The sequence below is a fragment of the Aquila chrysaetos genome, chromosome 3 (assembly GCF_900496995.4).
Source record: "Aquila chrysaetos chrysaetos chromosome 3, bAquChr1.4, whole genome shotgun sequence".
Taxonomy (NCBI): domain Eukaryota; kingdom Metazoa; phylum Chordata; class Aves; order Accipitriformes; family Accipitridae; genus Aquila; species Aquila chrysaetos.
In genome coordinates, this window is record NC_044006.1 from 76,403,339 (window position 1) to 76,427,310 (window position 23,972).

Sequence of the window (23,972 nt, forward strand, 5' to 3'; positions counted from 1 at the left end):
TGCATGTGATGTCCTGGGCAACTGGGCAGGATAATTCTTCCTTTGGAGAGAGTTGGGTGGGACAGGGGTTTTCTTCCATGTTTTAAGGATGGGTTTAAGGGGTTTTCTTCCATGTCAGATAATGTGTGTCTTGGGGAGAAGAGGAGAATCCTGCCAGCACCAACTGAGGGGGAGATCCCTGAGCAGGGGGGGAAAATTATCACAATGTATTTTTTTTTTCCCTTTACACTGACCCTAAATGTTTTGGCTCTGCTTTCTGAAGGAGACAGGAGGTAGCACTAACCCCTCTGCAGATAAAGCTCTCCATCCCCTTGCCTGCATCCCTGCAGTCCGTTAACTAATTTAATACCATCCTGACCCCTTGGGCTTCACCTGAGACCCCTGTTTTGCTGCTCTGCACTTAAATTTAATCCCTGCTGAGCTGCTGCCAGCAGACCGGGGAGGGGGTTGCTATTTGGCACAGCTTTGCCATCTTTCACAGGGATGGTGGCCGAGCAAAGGAAGGGTTAAACCCGATGATTGCGATGAGTGCCGACGTTGCTCTTGGTACTGCTTCTGGCTTGCCAGAGAGAAAGTTTATTTTGCTAATAGCCCTGCGTAACTTCACTCGCCCTCCCTTTGCGTCTCCCCCTGCTTATGATATTTCAGCTCCTTGTAGTTTAGCATCATTTAAGGGCTAGGTGAGCAGTTTGGGTGGTCACAGGAGCAGCTGGCAGCTATATGAGCTTTTTTTTTTTGGGGGGGTGGGAACAAACTTCCAGTTTCTTTAGCTCGGGTTTTTCATGGCTCTCATGCCAAGTCCCCTGGCGCAGCGCAGGCTGCGGAGAAGGGAGCAGGCGTTGCACGCGAGCGGGATGCAGGTGCTGCTGCCCTGCTGCGCCGGGGCTGTGAGACCGCTCCGTGCCGCGATGCTGCAGCTCCGAAATCCCTCGAAGGACCCGCTGTGCCGCCGTCCAGAGTCTGCGTCTCGCTTACGGCCATGGGGATGGTGGAGGAGAGGCATGTCCAAAGCTGCCGGCGGTCTCTTTCTAATTAGGTGTTCGGAGATGTTCAGGGTCTGTTGGGTTTTGTTTTGGGGAGCTGAGGTAGAAGGACGCAGCAGCCTGCTGTGGTTGGGTTATAAATTGGGTCTGGAAATGTCCGTGTTTTAAGTGTCCGAACGATCCCTGGCAGACACTTTCCCACCCCAAGCTTTCAAATGCTGAATGAAAGATGCTCTGCTGTGAGCCTGGGCGCTTTCATCAGTGCTTCACTTCCTAGCAATAAAGGTTTTCCTCTAACAGGTGACGGGAATTTCTCTGGTTGAACCATAAGCTGATTTAATTTTATTTTCTTGCCACTGAGGAACTCCTCCGTCCCTCTCTGTAGCAGCTTGTGCATGGCTGAAGAACATCACCGTGGTGCTCTTCAGTTCCTGGCCTCCTTCAGGCTTGGTCGTGAGGTGGGCACAAACAATGACAATATGGATGTTTGCTGATGCAGTTATGCTTTAAATCTGGTTTCTTTGGCTAAGTTTCCTGGAGCAGTAATGTAAATCAGTGGCCAGGTTTGGGGAGTTTTTTTCCCCTTATGCTTGCTCAAAGAATACCCTCAAAAAGGAATAGTCAGGGTATTCTCTACCAATATGGGGAAAAAAACAGCCCTATAAACTTATTATATCCTTAGGTTTTTAATTACCTGAGCCAAGACCTCTGTCTTGCTAGGTTTTGGTGGCAAGCCCTAATGAGTTCAGCACCAGGAGGTGTTGGTGTTTCCTCCTCTAAGGCTTTCCTCCCTGACTCTAAGGCCATAAACCTAATCTTTAGCATCTCAAGATTTTCTGGGGGCTATTGCTCTGGGGCAGTAATGAAAATAATGATGACTGATCACACATCGCTTTCTGTGTAAGCAGCCAACTTGTAGCTTCACTCCTGAGAAAACAGCTGAGGTCTTGCTGAAAGGTGGTGTTTCACCTAGGTGCAAATTTTTATTTGGGGTTGATGCTGGCTTTCAACCTCATGATCTATGAAGAAGCGCATTAATACATTCTGCCAAACCATGGCATCTTTAAAACCTCATCCTCTCCTAGGGAAGCCTGGACAAGCCTGGGGGACCTTTCCAGAATAGCTCTTTGAAAACCTCTCTGTTGAGGCCATGCTTGTATGAAGTAGGCTTTTCAGTAGAAGACAGCAAATAGGGTTGCAGGTGCTGGGAGAAAAGGTATCCCAATAGAAAAGAGAGGCCAGCTCCCTGGGGGAATTGCCATCCCTCTGTGCAGCATCTTGGGGGGGAGGATCTGCTTTAGCTAATTATTCTCCTGCCTCTATCTTGGGGGTGTCACCCTTACTCAAAGCTTGTGGCCAAAAGACCTCGGACTTCAATGCCTGAAGGCATCTGGCATTTGATTGAGTTTGTAACCATTATCTAAAAGAGTGAGGCTAATGAGCTGCCTTTGTGAAGTGGGAATTGCTCACATCAAAGAGCAACCCAGAGTGTGGCTTTCCATCCCTTGTGGCTTCTTAGAGTGGTGGCAGAGAGCTCCAGGGCTACTCTTGTAAGTAGTCAGGAGTGCTGGAAACCTAAATGCAAGACCTGCTTAGACCTGTGAGCTGCATTTTAGACCCAAATGAAATGATTCTGCTTGAGGTGTGACTTCTTCCATTGTGCATTGCTACGACCATTGGGCAGAATGGTAAAGGACTTGCTGGAGTGGCCCTTAAAAATGGGTTTTTAGTAGATGGAAGATACCTGGCAACATCTGAACTGAGTTCTCCCTCCTGTGAGCATTCAGTCTGAGGGAATGCTGGCCTGTGGCATTCATGGGGTCTGTGGGGTTTCCTTGCTTTGTTTTCAGGCTGTGTAAATTGACCCCTTCTTTCTAATCCTGCAACTTGTCCATAGGGCTGGAGAGTATCTGCTGTAGAAGATGCCCAACTTCCATCGACAAAAATGAACTAAGCGCTGTCAAAATTGGGAGTAATGGATCAAGTGAGATATTGGTGTAAGGGTTTTATGGCTTTTTGTGATTTCAGGTTGGTAAGTACAAACCTCAGAAGTTGAATTCTTGCTGTAATCAAGTGATGACTAGGAGGAGGACTGGGTGAAGGACCTGAACAGAACTAAATCTGGAGTAGTATCTAGGCTGCTACCAAGTCCTGTCTCCTGTTATTATGAGGACTAGTTTACAGGGTACCCAAAGGAGAGATTTCTTTGCAGACTAATCTCTTCTCCACTTAGATGAGGCCAAGGTCTTCTCTGGTACTTACAAACATACCTTTAACAAAAGCACGGTGTTCTCTTAAAATCACTGAAAACTCTTAAAATCAATAAAAATCTCTGCTGTGGGATTTTTATACATCCTGCTTAATGGGTTCAGACCGGAACACTACTTGATCTCTTGCTGCCCTGTTTTCAGCAGCCTCTGGACACCGGTGGGCCGTTGCATTTAGATGCCAGTATAATTTGGTAAGGATTTGTCCTTTTTAATGGTTTCTTTCCCACCTCACTTTTTAAAGCTGCTCTAATTCCATATTGCCCTAATTGTGATATGCAAATTTTAAAAGGAAAATTGCAGCCAATGTATTTTAAGATCCTTATGGGCAAGCAGCCCCCTGCTTAACGTGATAAATTTGGACAGCTTTTCTCACTAAGGCAAATAAAAAGCCTTCCAAATCAAGAAAATTATGTAAGCAAATCCGATGAGTGTGCTCTAAAATTAAACCTGCCTCGCAAGCTCTGGGGCCTTCACTGTGAAACCAATGAAGATTATTTTGGGGAGCCTGTAAAGCCTTGCCTGGGGGATGTCCAATGGTGTCCTGAAATTCTCTCCCTCTGTTGATCCACTCACCCATTTGTTGTGACCAAATGGGTAGGAACATAAAACTGTCGGGGACCATCCTTGCCCAGGACCAGCTCCCCATCATCCTAAATGACCCACAGTAGGTGTTGAGCCCAGAAACTTCATAGAAACACCAGATAACTCGTCCCCTGCCCTCATGCAGCTCCTGCCATGCAGCATCCTACTCAAAGGCACGACTCTGCAGCACCGTTGTAGCTCGGTGTGGCTTTGCTGTGGTGGAGCGAAGCAATGTCTCATCATCGGTGACCAAAGATGTGTGGTGTGAGGTTCCTAACCCTGGAGTTTGCAAGCTGCGTTACGTGCACTCTGCAAATGATCGTTATTCTAGGGTGAATAGAATAGAGTCGTTTGCCCTCAGCCAGGGCAAACTGAGTTAGAAAGGCTTTTCCTTGTCGTCTTGCCATAAACCCCTGTCCTCCTCACTCCATGTGCGTTGTGAGGAATGCTCTTTTCTTGCTGCTGTGCCTTCATCCTCCCTTTTGTTGTGTTACCTAAACTTTTCTCCACTTTGCAGTCACACAAAGCATGTTTTTCTGTGGTACGTGGCCAAAGCTGCTTTGGAGACCTTCATTCCCGTGCTGCAAGTTGTACGTGGAAAAGGTCAGCATGATCCTCCAGGGATTTGAGTATTTCCATGAGGTTTCCCCATGGGGAATCTGGTGTCAAACTCCCCTCCAGTTTGGGGGGGGGTCGAGGGGAAGACCCTCGTCTCTGCATGCGGTCGCTAGCGCAGTATCTCCAGCCACAGTGGGAGTTAACTGACCTCCTTCTTCAGATTTGTGCTGAGACAGCTTTGGGCTGTTGATAGGCTGGGGTGATCTTAAGGGGTTTATGGCACTTCTGGCTGAAGCCAGATATAAACACCTGGAAAGTCTTAGCAGGGAGCACCTCTCACATTATGCTCGTAGTTCTTGTTATGCCCAATAGATCTGTCAGCTCAGCTGCACAAGGTATTTCCATCTGGGGAAAAAATCTCCCTTAATTTTGTTTTACTCTTTTATTTGCAGATTGATGACAGGTTTCTAGCAAACATACAAAGCATTTGGTAGCGTTGCTATCATTTCCCTTCGCCTCGGTCATTTTTTCGTTCTTGGCCCTTGGTCCTCCTGAGCTCTTGCAGCCAGGAGATACTGAAATCACAAATGTGCAAAATACAAGATGGATAAACATCTTAATCTCATGGATACTTCAATCTAAATGTTTTCTGAGGCCCTCCTTCAAGAAGGATTAGCCGGTAACAGCGTCTGAAAGGTCGTAGCCTTGCTTTGACTTGCGCTGCTGCTCAAGATGCTAAACGTGTGTGAAAGCTTCAGCAAAAGGCCTGAGATGCCATCACTGTTCTCTAAGGCTCCAGGGAGCATCTGTGTGTCCTCTTGGGCTTTGGACATTCGCCTTGGAGCTCTGCCTGCCTGTATTAGCCATTGTGATAGCGTTGCCTAGAGCGCCCAAATGTGACATGTATCAACTGGCATTTTGGCTGCACTAAGTGTAAGATTTTTCCAGTGTAGGTTTATATCTGTTTTTTTTTTTTTCTCTCAAGTGTGTGCATATTACTGTTATGATTTATTTTCAGGCTGTAACTTTGGTTTTATCACTTGAAATACTTTGGAAACTTGGAGGGCTTTTTTAATTAGTTGCAAGCCCTCTTTAACTTGGAGGAAAATTCCAGTGTGAAGAATGCTTTTGATTCACAAAGAAGTCATGTTACAGAGATCTGGTAGAAAGGCTTCCTCTCATCTTTGTGTTATTTGGGCCTTACTTTCCTCCCTGAAGCTGCCGTTTGCTTTGATAAAGTTGGTTTTGCTTCTTGACAGCTCCAGAATAGATCAGAGTTTGTTACTGAAATGTCAAGACTATCAACGTGGATATCCTTTGACAGAAAGCTGGGTGGGAAATAATAAGCCTAGGAAACTAGTCTTGAGTACTTAAACTCTTTGACACAGGGTGGGAGAAATGAATACAAATAGTGGCTTTTTTATGATAAGTAGTAGCAATAGTTGTGTGCTAGGATGGGTTATTCTTGCTCCCTTCTGTCCTGAGACCTGCTAGTCAGCCTGCAACAACCAAAAAAAGCTCATGTCTCCTGTTTGTTCCTTTGCTATAAAATAAAATGTCTTTCCCTGATTTTAGTTTTAGTATTGCTTATTGCTCCAGCTGCGTATGAAAGTTATATGCTGTTGGGGCACTTTCAACCACTGCTATTTTGGGGCTGGAGAGGGGTAAACTAGAGGGATTCCTTTCTCCACCACCAAGAAAACAAATGTCACTCTGGGGATTGTGGTGGAGAGAAAGCTGGCAAAGCAAGTGAGATCCTGCCACTCTTGTTCCTGTGGTTCAGCCTGCAGAATTGCAAGTGTAACCAGCGCTCGCGGGGTTTCAAGGAAGTGAGGTGTGAGACTTGTGGGTTAGCGTCCCTTGGGGATGCAGGTCAGGGGATGCTGGATGCCTCCGTAACCTCAGGGAGGGCTGGAGGGAGCCGGGGAGGTCGGTGGAGGGCTTGGCAGAAGACGCACGCTCCTGTAGGGATGAGGGACCAAGGCTGGGGGTGGGACAGTCTTCTTGACACATGGCCAACTGGAAAGTCTCAAGCGCAGACGAAGAAAGAGGGTGGGGAATGTGATACCATCTACCAGGGAAGGACGTAAAACCTACGAGAAGGACGTAGCCAAGTTTTGTGGCAGTGCTATAGGGTTTCAGCTGCTGCTTCAGCAACACTGTTGTGCAGTGATTTGCTTAAAGCTCTGGGAATTCTAGTTCGGTTTGTACAAGAAGCCAAAGAGATATCTCATCTTGGTGTATGTATCTGTTTAAACCTAAACTTCCTTGAATCTCCTCATTATTTCCCTTCAACCTGCATTCATACCCTTCCTTTCAAGTATGCTTTGCCACAGGATTCAAGGGAAAACATAACTCACACGAAATTGGAGTGCAAGTGGGGTTCAGCCAGCTTTTAACTTCTTTTGCCCTGACTTTTGTCTTCTGTGCGTTATCTAGTATTAAGCGGACAGCTCTGGTCCTGCTTATCCCCTACGGTGAGAAAACCTGCTTGGGAGACTTATTCATAGGCAAGTTGTTTCTTTTCTTGGAAACATAAGTCTGTACTCTTGCTCCAGTATCATTATTCATAGTTTTTTGAGATTTTGCTGTACAGCTGAACACCTTTGTGACACTTGGAAATTAAGTTAGACCCTTCTGATTTTATTTTTCTTATTGTTTTTGACCTATTGGCTCTAATTCTGATGGGTTCCATGTAGTTGTGCCCCGTATCATCCTGGGAAGATGACTCAGTCTCCAGACCCACTGAAAGAGGTGGGATGTGGGAATTGTAAAGCAAGCCCACATGTGTTTTGAAGACAGATGGAAACTCCATTTCAGGCTGGAGCTGCTCTGGTTGTGATTAGCTCTAATGAGCATCTGTTGATGGAGTAGTCCAGGGAGGGGGTTCTTGGTATTCTTTATTACTGATCATGTTAGAATATGAAGGGCTAAGCTGAAAAGGAAGATACAGGCTGTTAAGACTTACAGCAAAGCTGTCTTGCTTACAGAATATGCCCAATGTGTGTTTTAATTTTGCTTTTCCTTTTTGTAGTATTTCCATGTCAGACAAGTTCCACCTGCACTAAAGCATTGGCATAAATAGATTTATTATCTGATAGTTTGTACATGCCACAGGATTTCCCTGATGTGTATATACCCCCCCCCCAGGTATAGGCTGGAGCCCCTGGAATTGGCTTGTCCCTTGTAGTGCTGAACAGAGTTTCTGGCAAATACATGTGAAAGCTGAGCATTAACTACTGAAGTGCATCTGCAAGTGAATCCAGAAGTAATGTGATTTAATGCCAGCACCTAAAGTATCTGGGGATACCTTTTAATACACAATTACTGCTAATGTAAGGCTTCACAGTTTAATTTGGGAAACTTCAGAGGTGAGCTGTATGAGTAATCTAAATCATGTCCTTTGTGCATGCACACTGCAATGGAATTTTGTTTCATGATTGCACACAAGTTTTGTTCTGCAAAATCCTTGCTTCTTTCAGTGAATGGGCAGTTACTAAATATTTCTCTTTACTGTTCTCATTAACCGTGTGGCCCCAAGGCTTGTTTAGAACACATTATCCAGGTTCTGTACTCAATGGAAAACCCATTTGGTTCCTCGTGGGTGTTTTTAAGATGCTGAGAGACAGAGCTCAAAGAGAAAGCTATCAAGAGTCCACTTATCTACAGTATCCCTTCTGATGCTGAAAGTCAGCTTTCTTTTCATTACTTCCGAGTACTTAGAATTATTATAGGTCATCCCATGTTTAGTTGTCACACTAGGGAAACCCAAAGACTTAGTACCTGGAAAAAGAGGCATGCTAATGACTTGAACAACTGTAAAAGCTCTTTCACTGAATTTGCCTTCTATCGTGGCCCTGCTAGAATGAATTTTGGATCTCAAAAATGATACTTATAAGATCACAGTTTGCTCCTCTCGTGGTCCACTGCCTCCTTTCCATCTAGTTGTCCTGAGGGCATGAAGACAAGATGGGAATCTGGAAAAGAATATCTGTCTCATGCAGTGCTTGTTTGCAGAATGTGGCCACGTAACCTTTTTTAGATAGAATTGATTTGCTAATGGATGCACATAATTATGCTGATGTTTCCTGGACCCCGAGTTGCTGAGTTGCAAGTTGTTTGTGTATAACAATTTTGTTCTTTTCATTTCTTCCACTTACAGTTCTCAAAGGAGTTCACAAGGAATAATTTAGGTAAACTTTCAAATCTCTTCATCTCCATTTCACAGATGGACTCTAAAGCATCCTGAATTCAAGAGTTTAGGGATATAGATCATAATTATTTCAAATGAGATGTTGGCTAAATGCCTTTATGAATCTGGGAAAGACTGATCATTCAGGCCTGGACTTGGGAAGATGGATCATGTATTTTCAGCCCACACAAACAATTTGTTGTAAGACAGAATATCAACCTGGATCATTCTTGTAGAGTTGAGTGCAGAAAGTGCACTGGTTGGTTTTTGTTCTTCCCTGTTGGTTTTCCCTAAAAGTGTGGACTAATGGGACATCTCTCAGTTGGAGCTTCTGACCTCGCTATACATTCTCACCGTCAGCTGAACCTTATGCCATGTATTCAGCTGTAACTTGATAATCTTTTTAAAGGAAAAGATTCCAATCCTGAACTGTAGATTTATTGAAGAGGGTGGACCCAATGACATTTCCAGGGTCTAAGGAGTAAAACGATTAAGACAAATGGAAATGGGAAGTATTTTCCTTTTTCCTCAAGTTCTTTGGGGCTGTACGCTGCATTAGATACATGGCCACTATTTTGCCTTTCAGTCCTTGGACATGGCTGTTCTATGACACATCGAAAGGCCACGCTCAGTGTTAGACCATGGCAGTTTCATACACCTCTTAATGCTATTCAGTAGGTGAAGATAGGGAGTCATGTAGTAGGTACCCACAGAGCTCATAGCTTACCTCCACGGTGTTTTGGGGTAATCAATGATTTAAGGACTGTCTTTCTGCTCTGCTTGTTTTGCTAGCTGTTGGTGGGTGGTTTAGAACTTGCACAAATTGGTTGACAGTGTCTTGGATGATGTTTGCATGCTGGGATAGCTCTAAGCCTGTGCATTCTCTTCCCATGAGACAGCTTTTCCTCAAGATGCTTTCTAGCATGTTTTCTTGCACTTTTTACTTGGAATTGAACATGTTTCTCCCTTTAGATGTCTGCAGGCACTGGGAAAGAGTGGTGTAGGGATTGGCATAGGAATAACATTGTGTAGCTCTGCATTTGTTGGGACTTCCTTGTCCAGCATAAGCAACTTGCAAATCACATGGCTTCCTTACCTGGTTTGCTACTTCTGAGGTCGTATTTTATAGGCAGTGGTTGTAACTTAAGGCTTGCTCTGAGTTCGTTCTTGGAATTGTGGTGAAACAGTCCCAGCTTCATGAAACATATGTTTCATGAAGCTGGGAAGCAGTTCTGAATGAATATGGATACAGCTGTGGCATCCCACAATGCTGCATCTTTATGTCCAGTCTTAAAGTGAAGCTCTATCCCCCACAAAGTAACATGAAATCTGTCAAAATACTGTGAAGAACAGCTTTCACATTCAGTGAGGATTGGGCTGGCGAGGTACAGTGTGACATAATATGTCTTTGCCCTCTATAATCTTTTACCCCTTCCAACATCCAGGCGCACAAGAGCCGATTCAATTCTTAATCTTGGTGTAAAGAAACCACCTCGTGGTTTCTGTATTTGAGTTGATCTAAATTGGGATGGAAGGAGTTCTTGAATCCAACAGCTTTAGGCTATTTTAGGTGGTGAAAATCTGCCATTGGCACTATGGAAGGTATTTATAAGTAACAAGCTAATTATGTAAAATGCACACTGTCCACTTGTTAAGATCTTCTTAAAGTTTCATAATCTAATCAGAATTTGCTATGTATAACACTTGGCTTGTTGTACTCCCCCCTGCCTTTTTAATGCAACTTACTTGGATGGATGGGTGATCGATACAGGAAGGAAATGCTTTCCTAAATACTGGTTGGTTGAGTGTGCCCCACATGCCTTTTTAATACAGTGCATAAAGGAGTCTTCTTTTAATTACTGAGCACAGATGCATTGCTTTGAAGATGGGTGATATGCAGTCCTGTCTGCTCAGCATCACTCATAGAATAAAACTTTGGCTCTCCCTGGGCTATGGTATTTTGGTTAATATGACTCTCTTTTCATATAGATTCTATATAGTACCATAAAAAAAGTATATGCTGAAGTCACCAAGTATTCTGAGGGTATTCACCCGAAGTGTTGGCAAAGGTAAGCGTGGCTGAGGTCCTTGCTAATGTTCTGTAGTCCGGTCACCTTCAGAAGGTAAGTGAGGGTCCTGCCAGCAGCACAGGTCTGTTAAAGACATCTTGGCTCTCAATATTAATTTATTCATCACCTGTGATTAGCCACTGTTGCGGCATCTGCTTCCCTTCCACAAAACCGTGCATGGATTCAGTCCTTTGAGGAAGGGTTGCACCATTCTTATAATGGTGTGGGACCTGGGTCTGTCTTGATAGTTGTGAATGGACACTGGGAGGTTGATGGCAGATGTTCACATGGTTTGTTCTTTCCCTCTTCCTCTTGCTGGGACAAATTGTGGTGTGGAGGAGCAGGGTTTTGGGGTGCTGGGGGAGATCAAGGGAAAGAGAGCAATGTTGTTCAATGGACGGCAGTGAGGGAAGGACCATGCAGTGCCCTTGCATCTGGAGCAGAAGACAGTAAGGTTGGATGTTGGTTGGCTTCTTGGGAACTTGTTCTAGGATACATCAGCAAGAGTGTCGTCTCCTGCACTGGTGGTTTATCCTTATGTGATAACTTTGAAACCTTGGGCAGAGCTAGTTTGCTTAGCTGGAGATCTGACCGTTGAAGTTTCATTTGAAGCTTGTAAAACCTCAGGACTGCAAAGCTCCTTCAGAAAGAAATTCATGGCACCTTTTGTCATGGGATGAGCTTTACGCAAGAGCCTTCGAGTATCCTCCTGTTGAGTTTTGTAAGGAACCAGCCTCTATGTTCCCAGTTCATTCCCACAATCTCTGTTGGGGCTCAGAATGAGGATAAACTTCTCCCATCCCATCACCATAATGTGTGGCTCATGCATCCTGCTCTCTCCAGTGCCCAGCAAGTTTGTTTTTTCACCTGTTTAGTTTTTAAACCTGCCATGAGGATAATATGACATTAGAGTGGAAAAGCTATCGCTGCTGTGCAGGGGAGGAATTGCAGAGCCGTAAACTGCTCCCAAAATAGATCAGATGAGGTGTCAAACCGCCCAACCATCTAAATACTCCACGAGCTGACCTCCGTGCGATATATAATAGGGGCTGGGTAAAATGTTTTGAGGGGAGGGGGAGGTGAAAACCCCCTTCTGCCTGAATCTACATGCTTGTTTCTAGAAGTTGTCATTTGTCCAGAAGTTGATTAGGAGCCAGTCTCTGCTTCCAGCTGGGACCTCCAGGTCCTGAATATAAAAGCTGGGGCTGGGGAAGGAGGAGGAAGCTCATTCTCCGGTTGTTTTTCTGTCCCAATGAACTCGAGGAGCTCTGTGCTTTCCCTCAAAGGTTCAATTTCAAACCCCCAGCTTCCGAGATTTGTGTCGTCTGGAGAGTAACCTTTCTTTTCTCTGTAGCCGCTGTGCTACTTGAGTGTGTGCATAGGGATATCTCCAGGCAGCCAGGGAAGCTGCTGTGCTGGCTACAAGGAGTTTCTTCCCTGCCTGCCAATCTCTGTGGTCTGGGCAAGGGCAGCTCTGTAACTGCAGCATCTGCCGAGAACAGACCGGGCAGTGTTCGGGAGGGACAGCACGATTTATCCGACAGACGGGACGGGGAGGGGGAAAGGAACAGGCCAAGTCCCCCTCTACGATGCGTGCTGGCGGAGCTGTTAAGCCTTTATCTCCCGAATTTAACACAAAGGGCTGGCCGAGGTGTTAGGGAGACAAACGGGCGATTCATTACGAAGTCAGACGCGTTCCCTGGCAGGGGCGGGCGGCAGAGACTGACACGAACACATGGCTGGCCGCGCTGTCGCTGGAGCCGTGCGAGGCATGCCCGCGTCCCGGCGTGCTGAGGGCTGCCGTGGGTGGGAAGCTCGCTGAGGACGCGGCAGGATCGCTGCCGGCACCGCGGAGGTGGGGGTTGCCGAAAGTAAGGGCGGCAGCGACAGCTTCTCGGGGTTGGGGGGTGGTGGGGGGGGAAAGAGCGGGGTGCCCTGGATGTAGGAACCCGTCAACCCGGCGCTGCGATGCGTTGGCGCGCGCCGGGCGCCGTTGGGTTGGGTCTTGCTCTCATCCGGAGGGTTGGAGAGCGCGGGCGGGCTAAGCGCCGCGGCCGAAGGGGAGGTGCTGCAGCGCGTCTCACGGGTGCCCGTCTGCGGCGCTGAGAACATAACGAGTGCCGTACGGCGTTGAACCGAAGGTTTCTTCAGCCAGGCATGGACGTCTGGGGGAAGCCAAGGAGAAGTGGGACGAGTGATGTGTCTCCTGGCGTGCCCTGCTCGCTCCTGGCAGCCAGTGGTTTAGAGGCTTCCTGAGCCAGAGGCTACGTTCAAGCCTTCATGTTTCATCACCCACCTGGGTGAACCTCCCTTTCCTGAATTTGTCTAATCCCTTTTGGAATCTATTCATAGTTTTGGGCTTCACAACATCCGGTGGCAATGAGCCTTGCAGTTTAATGATGCGCTGTTTGGAAAAAAGGCTCCATTCTCGGAGTGTCTAGCGTTTATTATTATTATTTTTTTAATGCTGTGCCTAGCCTGAGTCAAAAGGTCTGATCCCTGCATTGCCCTGAGCAAAGTGCTCCCTGTAGAGCTCCCAGCCTTGGGCAGATCTGCAGGACTTGGTTAGGCTTCATGTCAGTAGCCTGAGCTGTAAAGAGCCAGAAGGATGGATGGGGAGGTGTTTTGGGAACTGGAACTGCCCTTGCGAAGGACTGCCCTTACCCCATGAGTGATGCTTTCCGATGCCTTCTTTGTAAACCTGCTGGAATAAATATAAAGTAGCAGCAGTGCAAAAAGCACAACAAATATCTATGGGTTTTTTGGTCCTCTTTGTTTAGATTTCAAATGCCTGATATCCTTTGCTATGTGCAACTCTCCCCAGACAAGGGAAGTTACCGAGAAAGGCCGTGAACTTGGATTTTTTTTTTTTTTTTTTGCTTGGAACAGAAAAACAAAACTGTTGCTGCAGGTTTATTGCACAGATGACTTTCTGGCTTTTAGGAATTCGGGCTTCATGGTAGGAGCAGATGTTACAGAGTTTGCATATGGCTCAACTCTTTGTTGCAAGAAAATCATGTCATTGAACACTTGGCCCATTTCCTTTGGTCTGCTGTCTAAAATCTGGGATAAATTCTTTTGCGGTGTTCCTTTTGTGTGATCCATTATGTCTGTGGTCTTCTGGTCCTCAATCCCACCAAAAACTATTCAAAAGCAAGGCAGGGGGAGGGATGGTTATGTGTATTTTCTACAAGTGTGATCTAAAAATGTCGCTTGTTTTCTATGTCATGGAGAGCTGTTAGGCCCAATTCTAGATTAAAATGATCTACTTTAACCCCATGTCAGGGATGGAGCTGAGCTGTTTTTTACTGCAGCAGGGATCTGAGATCCTGGGATGGCAGGATTTTCAGCAGTGTGGAAAAAACCCAACATCCCCCCAAAAAAAAGAAAAACCCAAAACCCCCCAAACAAATCAAAACACCAACCACCAAAAAAACCCCACCAACAATCAAACAAAACCCCCTACCTTATGGAAGTTTTGTCTTCCTGCTGCAAGGAGGTGTTACTATAGGGCACATATATTGTGCATGTGTGCACCTCTGACCAATTCATCCTATCATGGAAAATATTCTGAAAAGCCCTCTCTCTCCTTCCTCCATACTGCGTGGAGCTAAATGGGTTAAAACAAACCTTTTATTTTTTTCTCTGAGCTTATTTCTTCATCTTCCATCGCATTGCTCCCCACTTAACTGCTTTCCTGCCCCAAAACTTACAGCTACACATTGCCTACGGTCTAGTGGGAGTCGTGCCAAAAGAAATGATGTTAAACTAAAAAAAAAAAAAAAAAAAAAAAAAAAAAAAGCAGCGGCCGGGATGAGGAGCAGCAGTGGTTTGCAGGGTGGGGGTCCAGGAGTTGTCCAGCTGGGGAGGGGGTTGCTGGTGGGGGGGTGATTCCTGGCGCAGGCTGCCAAGGGCAAAGCTAATGCCGTCTTAAATCAGGAGTGAAATCCCCTATTGCTGCCTGGCCCGTGCATTCCACTGGCACCGCGGCTCACCGGCCGGTTTTAAGTTGGTTTGAAAATCCTTTGTAAATCTTGCTGATTGCTGTTTCATTCTTGAGAGGATGAAGGGGAGAGGAAACAACCTTCTCCTCTTCTCCCCCTTCCCCGCCTCCTTTCTCCACCTCGGCTCGCTTACTGACAAAATGGGTTGTTCCACTGGAATTAGGTTGCTCTTGGGGTCAAGCTGCCTGGGACCTCCCAGCCAAGGGCGGCTAATAGTCATGGAGTTGTAAAAACTGAACACCCCCTCCTCAAAAACCCAGCAGTGTTTTCTAAAGGTGTTTTGGTGCTGGGAACTGTTCAGCTCAAGCCATGGGAATTGCAAGGGAGTATTGCAAATGCCTGTAGAGCAGGTCCTGATATTTGCCCTGTCCTTGTATCGTTCCCATGCTGGTGAATTTTAGATATTTACCTAAAATAAAAATGTCTTTTGCTCTGGTGGACTGGAAACTTCCTGAATAAGGTTTGTTGTAAGGAGAGGGGGAGAAAGGAGGAGAGGTAGTTCAGCCTTGTGGTTCGGGCACACCACCAAGGGCTGAAAGACCCAAGTTTGATTCCTTCCCCTGCTGTGGGGTTTCTCTGTGATTGCTTGTGCCCTCCTCCCCTGGGGGAAGGGAGGCAGAAGGGAAGGCAATGCTTCCTTACTTCAGTAGAGTGCTAGTAGCTGTAATTCATAACCTGTGCGGGTCTTCTGCCTTGCATGAGTGGGAAATGCTGCAGCAGCTTGAAGTATTTGCTTGTGGTGCTTCTGATTGCCACAGTGCAAAAATAGCTGTTCCTCACGGCACCTTGGTCCCATAGGTCCTACGCAGGAATGCACCATAAGGAGAACATCTCCAGCCCTCCACATCTGAACTGACTCATTCACCCTGCTCATTCACCAAAGTATTTTTCATTTGGTTGCTAAATTTTGTCCTCATATACTATGTGCCAAACTCTTATTTGGTAATTTGTACAGGAGAAGTTGAGGCATGTTTTGTCAGGAAATCGCATGGAAGCTTATTTATCCGTGCGGCAACCATCCTGTATCTGGGAGGCAACTGTCTGTGTCTTGCCCCATTCACAGAAAAATCCCTTCTGAACTGATGTGACAACTCTTTTGTAAGGGTGTTGGGGTCCAGCTCCCTTCTCAATGCAGGACAGCTGGCCTGGGGAGATTTCACTTGCTTGGACTGCTGGTGTTCAGCAGCCTGGGAGAAGTCCTCTGACTTCTCTGTGAACATCAGCTAAGGCTAAAATGGGAAACTCGAGCAGAAATTATCTCTGTGGTAACACCTGGGCCTGAAAAGAGCTTAATGATTTGGGATCAGAGTGGCTGCTCTGAGTCCTAGAAGCATTCAGGAAAGCGGTGTTGGAAAGGGAAGAGCTGGAGATTTGCACCAGCAAATTCTTTCTTCCAGAAGAAGCTGCTGTTTCTCTTTTTGCTGGATGCTGGAAATAACTCTTTATAGAACCCAAGAGCCTGCCAGGTATGTGTACTAGGTTTCTTACATGCCCATTCTTCCAGTCCCTTGCCCAAGATGCTCAGAGAAGAAGCCCAAAGGAAACCACTATATAGATCTACCCAGGTAGAGGAGTGATTGAAGACAAGTTTGAATGACTGAAGCCTACAAGAATCTGCACCTTTGTCTCCTAAAAAAAAGAAAAAGAAAATCTGTTTGAGCATACTGCATCAGCAATCTGATGGGGACTGATGCTTCCTTCCCTGGTAAGTGGGACCTACTGGGTTGGAAATTCCCCCATGCTGTAGCTCTTCTCCTCTCTATCCTAACTCCCACCACTCAGAAGCAAATCCAAGGACTGGAAGGCATTTCCCTCTGTGAAACATGTTTTCTGTTGGAGAATGAGTGTAGGGTATGGCTGCCTTCCACCTGCGTACAGTGAGGTTGCAAGGCCCTATTGCTCCTACCATGTGTTGGTAGAAGTGTGTAATGTTGTAGTAGTCTCTGTGGTGGGGACTGCTACTTGTTTCTTTGCAAGTAGAAGCTGCAGCTGAGATTTGGGCACTGTTGACTAACGAAGAAGCCCACATTTGAGGGGTTGCCACCTAAAGAAAAGCTTTGGGGGTGTGTGCTATGCTACTGAGAGGAAGTTAAGGATCAAAATAGCAGTTGGGACTTAACAAATACAGCTATTCTCATCACAATTACTTGAGTTTCCAGATGGTTTTTTTGCTTTGTTTAATGGTCTTCAGCAGCAAGCTACCATTGTTTATGGAGAATGACATGGAGAGGAAAAAAAAAAAAAAAAAAAAGAGGTGAGCACCAAGCAGAGAGTTGATTGGGAATGACCTTGAAGGAAAAGAACTGGCATGTGCATAGAGGGTAGTGATCTGTGGGTGATAAGGGGAGGAAGCTTTGCAAAGTGCCAGGATAGATGAAGTTTTAGCAAAACTGGTTTTGATTTCTAGGTGGAGTGTAGGCTGTTTAGCTCTGTCCGGTAAAGCCCTGGATGGTCTACACTTTCCCAGGCTGGGAGAAACACTTTTCCTCCAGTCACTTCCTTTGACCCCCACAATGTCACAGCACCATGCCAGAGGAGATCGGTGGAAAAATTACACCGAGGAAGATTTGAGCTAGGAGTAACTCTAACAGAGCAATCTTCATGGAGGGACTTAACACTTGCTGAGATGGCAGGATATTGTGGAAGCCAAGAAATCCTTGCTGAGGTTTGGAGAATACCTTGTGTTATTTTTTTGTAAGGACTTAAGGAGATATGGGGTTTTTTGTGTGTATGCATAAGCCAAAGTAGGAAACCCCTGGCTTTGTAGCTCAGAGAATGGCAGAGAATTTTGAAACTAGCATGTGTGGCTTTAGATTTTGTGGTCTAAGCAAGGCAGCGATAGACATGAATGCCCTGAATGCTGGGGTGAGCAATGTGTCTTGGAGCAAAAATACTTAGTTCTGACTTTGAGGGGTAGAAAAGAAATAGAGAACTAATTATTTAGTAGCAAAGAATAGAAAGCCTTCTCTGACACCAGATGATTTGGGGATACACCAATACTTCTGACAGCTGTGGGAAGAGTAGAACTGAGGTTGGCGAGTGCTCTTCAGATGGTTTCCTCCAAAGGATGTTGAGTTAGTGTGAGCACAATGGTGACACTTGGACCTGTGAACACTTAAATCCAAACAACACAGTGCAGAATGAGATAGTTGATTCTTCAATGGCCAACTCTTGCTCCAAATACCAAGTCTTTATCACTCACCATGGAATTCACAGTTTTCTTGGACTTTTGGCTTGTTATACTTCAAACAGCAGCTAGCCTTTGTGGGATGGGGGGACCATGGTAAATTAATTTAGGAAAGCTTCTTCACAGTGTGGGAGTCTGATGGTGGGAGAGAGAGAGGGCAACTGAAAGTTGTTGGATGCAAAAAATAATAATATAGGCCTGGTGCCCAGCATAAGTCAGTCTGACTCCTTGAGTTGTGGAGTCATTAATTTAGGTATTGCAGAGAAGGCTAGTGTTTAAGTTGTCAACTTTTCAGAAACTTTTTTTAATTATTAAAAGAAAGTAGAGAAGTGGTAGAAAAAGAAGAAAAAGGGTTGGAAGAGTAGCAATACTGCAGGAAAAACATTCATGTAAAAAGTGAAAATAGAATCAATTCGGCCATTGTACAGATGTACCAAAGATAAATCTCCCGACAGAAGGAAGTGCCGGGATAGGAATGCAATATTTCAGCAGGCCTGTCATTCCAGGCGGGTATAGCAGAGGCGTTTCCTTGCAGGAAAGCAGCTCACCTTGGCTCGTGTCTCTGGCGGCACTTGCAAAGGAAACTCTTGAGCATGTCAAAAACGAGAGTGCACTCACAGGTCTGTGCAGGCGCCTGCCTTCTGTCTTGTCCCCCTCAAATTGTCATCAGGAAAATCCCCAGTTAAACAAGGGAAAATACAGGGACACTGATGGAAGAGTGAGCTGACGAGGCAATAGAAACACTTGACTTCTGAGATGAGCTGAAAGCAGGGACCCATCATGAATTGCCTCTCTGGAAGGGCAGTAATTCCATGGTTCTACAGATAAAACTTGGCCATGCAGCTATCAGTGCGAGTTGTGCAGTGGCAGGGGCTGTGTTTGGGATCACTCCCAAGCCTGGCTGATTGGAGTGTAAACTTCAGCAAAGCAATTAGCAATGTTTGACATGAAGTTCACAACCAAGGCAGCCAAATGCCACCAGTAATGTTACGTGCAAACCAGATAGGTCTTGCTATTTACATCTGGTGATAATAAACCTTCTGGTTTCCTGGCTTCAAACTAGTGACAGACTGAACTGGAAGGAGAATAGTGCAAATGACGTTGCAGAGGTTCCTCAGCTTGGTGCGTACGGCACTGAGCAACCAGGTCCTTCCTGAGGTCTGGACAGTGCAAGCGTGCCACTCGGAGCAGAAGTCAGGCAAGGTGCACGGAAGAGTAGGTCAAAGTCTGAAGCAGAAAGTCTCTTGACTTTGTAGGTTCATATTGCTTTCGGAGGCCAGAGTTAACTTCCAGAGAGTTAAAGCTTCCTGGGTTGTGTGCAATGAGCTGTTTGGTCTCTCTCCAGGTTCCTAGTGGACAAACACACCTTCATCTCAAGCTCAGTTCCCTCGATCCAAAATAATACAATTGCACAGAGTGCTGGCTGGCAGTTTAATTGTAACAGTTGTGGATCGGGTGTGTATAAAATAAAAACCACCCCCCGCTTCCCGTGAAAAATTTCCTTGGAAGGAACAGCTCTGTCTTTGTGAGGAGCTGAGAAAGCATCCGACTCTGACACCGTTGCCTTACGGGACCTCACTCAGCCTAGGTTGCATAAAAGGGCTTTATAGGATTATAAAGGTTCCATGCAGCGGCAGCTCCGGGGCAGCATTTCAGGTGGGGGCACCAGCTCTCCTTGGCTCTGCCTGCACTTGGTTATTATTGATGCCACGCTCCGAAAAGTGCTACCTCACCCTTCTTTCCAGGGCTGCTGGAACGTGTGTGCGGAGCTGGGGCTGCTGCATCGGTCCCCCCTGCTGAAGTGGGCACACGTTCAGTGCTGGGGAGGGAAAACGTGTGCGTGCGTGTGCTGCTTTTGCTCATGGAGGTCTTCACCTGGAAGAGCTCTATTGCTCGTTGGCTAGGAAAAGCCCCTTTCCCCTAAATTGAGTCCTTGTCTTCTTCTGGAGATGCTTTCCTAATTCTCTTGCTTTGCTCTGATTCAGACCAGCTTGAAAGCCAGTGAAATTAGTCTGAGCACTAAGCCAGGCAGTGATGGATGGGTCTGTGTTCAGCATGTGCGTCGCATGGCTTGTTTTTTTACCAGTTTGGACTTTCATGTCCCCTTTTCTCTAATGGGTGAGGACAGGGCAGAGCTGGGTCAGGAGACAGGAGGTGGCAAAAGGTGGTATTCTGCCTTCTCTATAGGATATCGTGTTGGTGTCTTCTCTTTGGGTGGTTTTCTCAGGAAGGGGTGAAGTGGGTGTCTGCACGCTGGCCCAGCTTTCTCAGCTCGCTGTGGCCACTGCGTCCCAGATGTCAGAGCTGGTGAACTCCTACAGAAGCCTTTTGCACAGAGCAATGAAAATGGACGTTGCTGACAATTAGTCCATTTAATGCTTCAGTTTTCTATTGTTTCCCAAGACTTTCCATCCACTAGTTCTAAGTGGCTGCTGGAGGCCTGTCCTCTGGTGTTGTGCAGTACCGCACATCCTATTTTCTACCTTCTCCCTATCCCTAGCTCTTTATTTTGTCTATTTAAGTGAGTTTTATTGGAGATACAAGGAATTGGGCTGTGCTATCAGCAAGTTTTGCAAGGCTGATCTGTGGGAGACTATACTTTGAAGTATCTCAAAGCCAAGCACCTAAGGGGCAGGGTGGGGAAGGGGTTCAAAATCACCAATCGCTCTGCCGAAATCTCAGCTGTAGGATCAATTCCTGTATCCCTCTTCACTGTGATAGCCATCTGCCATATGATACTTGGAGCTTATGTTTTCCAGAACATTTAGCTGAACAGTACCTGCTTAGTTGGAAAGGTAAATCGGGGAGGGGGAGCTGTAGAAAATGTTTTTATGCCTCCTTCTCTCTTCTTTGCCAGCTGAGGGTATCTCTTGCACCAACTGTGAAAGCTTGCAGGAATGAACCTTCAGAGCCCAGTATTGAGGAAGGCCAGGAATGAATGTCCTGGAGATTTTGTTACAGGTCTTTACTGCTGTGAAGCTCAGACCAAGCCACCTTTCTCATGAACAAACCTGGTCGGAGCTTTGGTTAGCGAGGCACCAGGGCTGGGTGAAGTCTCGTCTCCCTGGGGAGACAGAGTGAAAATGTAAGGGTTAAAATTTGCCAGTGCTTCAGATGGAGCTTGCTATATGGCCTTTTGGATGTTTTTATCACTTTTGGGAAGCAGAATTTGGGGAAAAAAAACTATTTTGGGGGAAAGTTACACTGGGTTGCACTAGTTTTCCATGTTTCCCACAAATCACTGACTCTTCATTTTTACCATTGCAGGTTGGTTTTTTTTTTTTTTTGCAAAATGCTAATACTTTTGAAGGTAAATGAAGGAGAACATTTCCCCGCCCATCTCTTTGTTCTCCTAAAAATCTGAACCCCAAATGCAGCCATCTTTTTTCTTCTCCCTCCTCTAGACATCTGATGTTAAATCACCTTATCAATTCATCAGTAATGATTGCATCTGTACTGGATGTTGCTGGCTGTGGCTTGGGTCAGGATTTTGTACCCATTGTGCAAGGAGGTTTGGGAGTTAAAGCATCCTAGCTGCTTGTCCTCGGGGACTGTGCTCCTGGCAGGATGCTTCCCACTCAGAGAAATCCATTAAAAAAAAAAAAAAGAAATGACAAATTACTGCTCCTGCAGGACAGGTGGGGTTTTAAAGGGTTTGCAGGATCCATCTGTGTTCAGGGAAGGGGCTGAGCGTGTGCTCCCCTCCTGTGCCCATCACCCCATTTCCCCCAGTGGTCCTGCCACGACGGTGATGCCTGAGCCTGCGACCCATCCCCGTGCTCGCCTGTGCAGGATTGCGATGCTCCAGCATGTTTTCAATTCTGGCTTTAAGCGATTCTTCCTTTTTGGCTAGGGAAACGTCTCTTCAGGTCCTTCGAAACCCTGCATAGTGATTCCCATTGACTGCGTGGACTGGCACCTGGCCGAAAAAGGGCAGAGCCAGGAGAGTGGGGTGCAGGCAGCCCGGCCAGCAAACCGCTCATGAGCCCAGCAGATGTTCCTGCAGCCTCTCTGCTCCCTGGGGCTGATGCCAGCCTGGTCCTTTTCCAGCAGCTCGTCACTTGACACCGGGAACAGTACGCTGGCTTCTTTTGTTGCGCATTGTACGAGTCAAGGACCTTGTGCTCGGAGAAGGCGATGGGACACAAATGTCTTCGGGTCTTTTTTTTTTTTTTAGGTTTTGAGCTCGTTCTGCCTTGTAAAAAGCTTTTGGCAGTGTTGCCTGGAAAGTGTGTCCTGCTCTCAAGCCTCAGGCTGTGGCTCGCTAGGTTTTATGTCGGGATCTGTTCTGCTGAGGGCAGGGTGGCTGTACTTGCTTTCTCAGTGTGTCTGTTAGGGTTCTGGTGGGACGAATCATCCTCTAGCCCTTCCCAAGCTGGTTCTGGCTTTGCTTGATGTGCTAAAATGATTTTTTTTTTTTTATGTGCAAGAGACTGACTGTAGCCTTTTGTATTTTTGCTCGTTTCCCAAGTTCATGCAGTTAGGTACCTTCAATTATTTCTTTACAACTTTAGTTTTCAACACCGTGCTGCGGTGGAGATTGCCAAGGTCTTATGTCCGAACAAGCCCTGAGAGAGCTGGTAGAGAACGTAAATCCAAATATTGCTTCTTACCCTTCTCTTGCTCCCACCTTGCACGCCCACTGCAGGGTGCCTCGCTGTAAAAATCTCTCCTTGCCCCGACATCAGCAAGCCCACGTAGGGTGCTCAGCCCAAGAGAGCCCGATCCCACCACAGCCCCCCGTTCTACCACGGGCTGTATTTCTCTCTCCTCACTGCTGTGCCCTCCTGTTCCTCTGCAGGCTGACGGGGAACGAACCCCTGACCATCCTCCCTCTGACCTCAGAAATGGAGGAAGCTGCCGTCAAAGCCCACTACAAAGTCTGTGACCGCCTGAAGCTGGAGAAGAAGCAGCGTAGGATGTGCCGGCGGGACCCCGGCGTGGCCGAGACCCTGATGGAGGCCATCAGCATGAGCGCGCTGGAGTGCCAGTACCAGTTTCGCTTTGAGCGCTGGAACTGCACCCTCGAGGGTCGCTACCGGGCCAGCTTGCTAAAGAGAGGTGAGCGGGGGGGGGGGGGGGGGGTTCTCATTTGGGGGGTGCTGGCATCCCCTGCACCCATCAGCTGTCCCTGGCATTTTGCGGAGCGGTCATCCTGGTGCATCCTTTGCCAGTGGTGGGTCACCGCCTCCCCAGAAGTCCAAAAAGAGCTTGGTAGAAGGTAAATACCGAGCCAGGCTCAGCTCGTCCGCGTGAAAGTGCACGGCAGGCAAAGGATGTGCTATGTGGTGGTAATTTATGCGCTTGTACTAGTGAAGCAACCCCTGTCTGCTTGCCGTTGCTGGCCATGGCTTCTCCCCTTGGAGGCTGGAGGTGTTTGTGCATGTGTCTGCAGCCAAGTAGCTGCGATCGCTCCTCGCTTCTGCTGGAAGTTGAGCTGTTGCTGGAGGGAAAGGTCTTGAAGTTCCCAAACCTGTCCCCTCTCTTTTTTTTATTTTATTTTTTTTCCTATTCATAATGTCAACCTTTCAGGGAAGAAGTTGAGGAAATGCCTTTTTAAGGGAAATAAGGCAAAATGGACTGTTCTGTGCTGCCCTGTTAGTGGGGGCAAGGGGAGCCCTATCGTAGTGCAGGGCAAAATGCACAAATGCTCGTGTGTCCTGAAAAGCTCCCTGGATGTGAGCGGTGGGTAATTCCCACACCCCTTCCCAGCTTGACCAGAAGCTGAGAGCGAGCATACTGGAGGAGCAGGTCCTACTTTTATCTCCTCCTTTTGTGCTACCTCATAGTCCAGTTGTGTGCACCCTCCCAGTAAAATCCAGTTCTTATTTCTGGATTGCAGCTAGCGGTGCAGCAGGACCATTTTACAGATAGTTTGCATGGGTCTCGAGGGCTTTAGTGACTTCCAGAAAGTCCCACGCTCAGTGATCGAGCTGGACCTAGAAACCCAGGGTCTGACATGCTCAAAGATAAGAGCGGAGGTTTGCAAAGCGCCCTCCCTTGCTAATTAGTGAGAAGGAGTAATTCAGAAGCGCTGGGGCTTAACTAGTGCACTGTCACTGACTGCGCTGGAAACAAGGAAAGTCCTTATGAAACCCAAGAGGTCCAGCCAGAGCTGCAAGACATT

At 46.8% G+C, this 23,972-nt stretch overlaps 1 protein-coding gene across 1 annotated transcript in view; it reads left to right on the forward strand.

The window, feature by feature from the left end:
- The window catches only part of WNT9A (Wnt family member 9A), a 56,561-nt gene that overhangs the window by 14,715 nt on the left and 17,874 nt on the right, over positions 1 to 23,972 (forward strand). Inside the window, exon 2 of the mRNA XM_030010382.2 lies at positions 22,647 to 22,906. Within this exon, the coding sequence (XP_029866242.1) occupies positions 22,647 to 22,906 (260 nt within the window). The remainder of the gene's footprint in view (positions 1 to 22,646; positions 22,907 to 23,972) is intronic.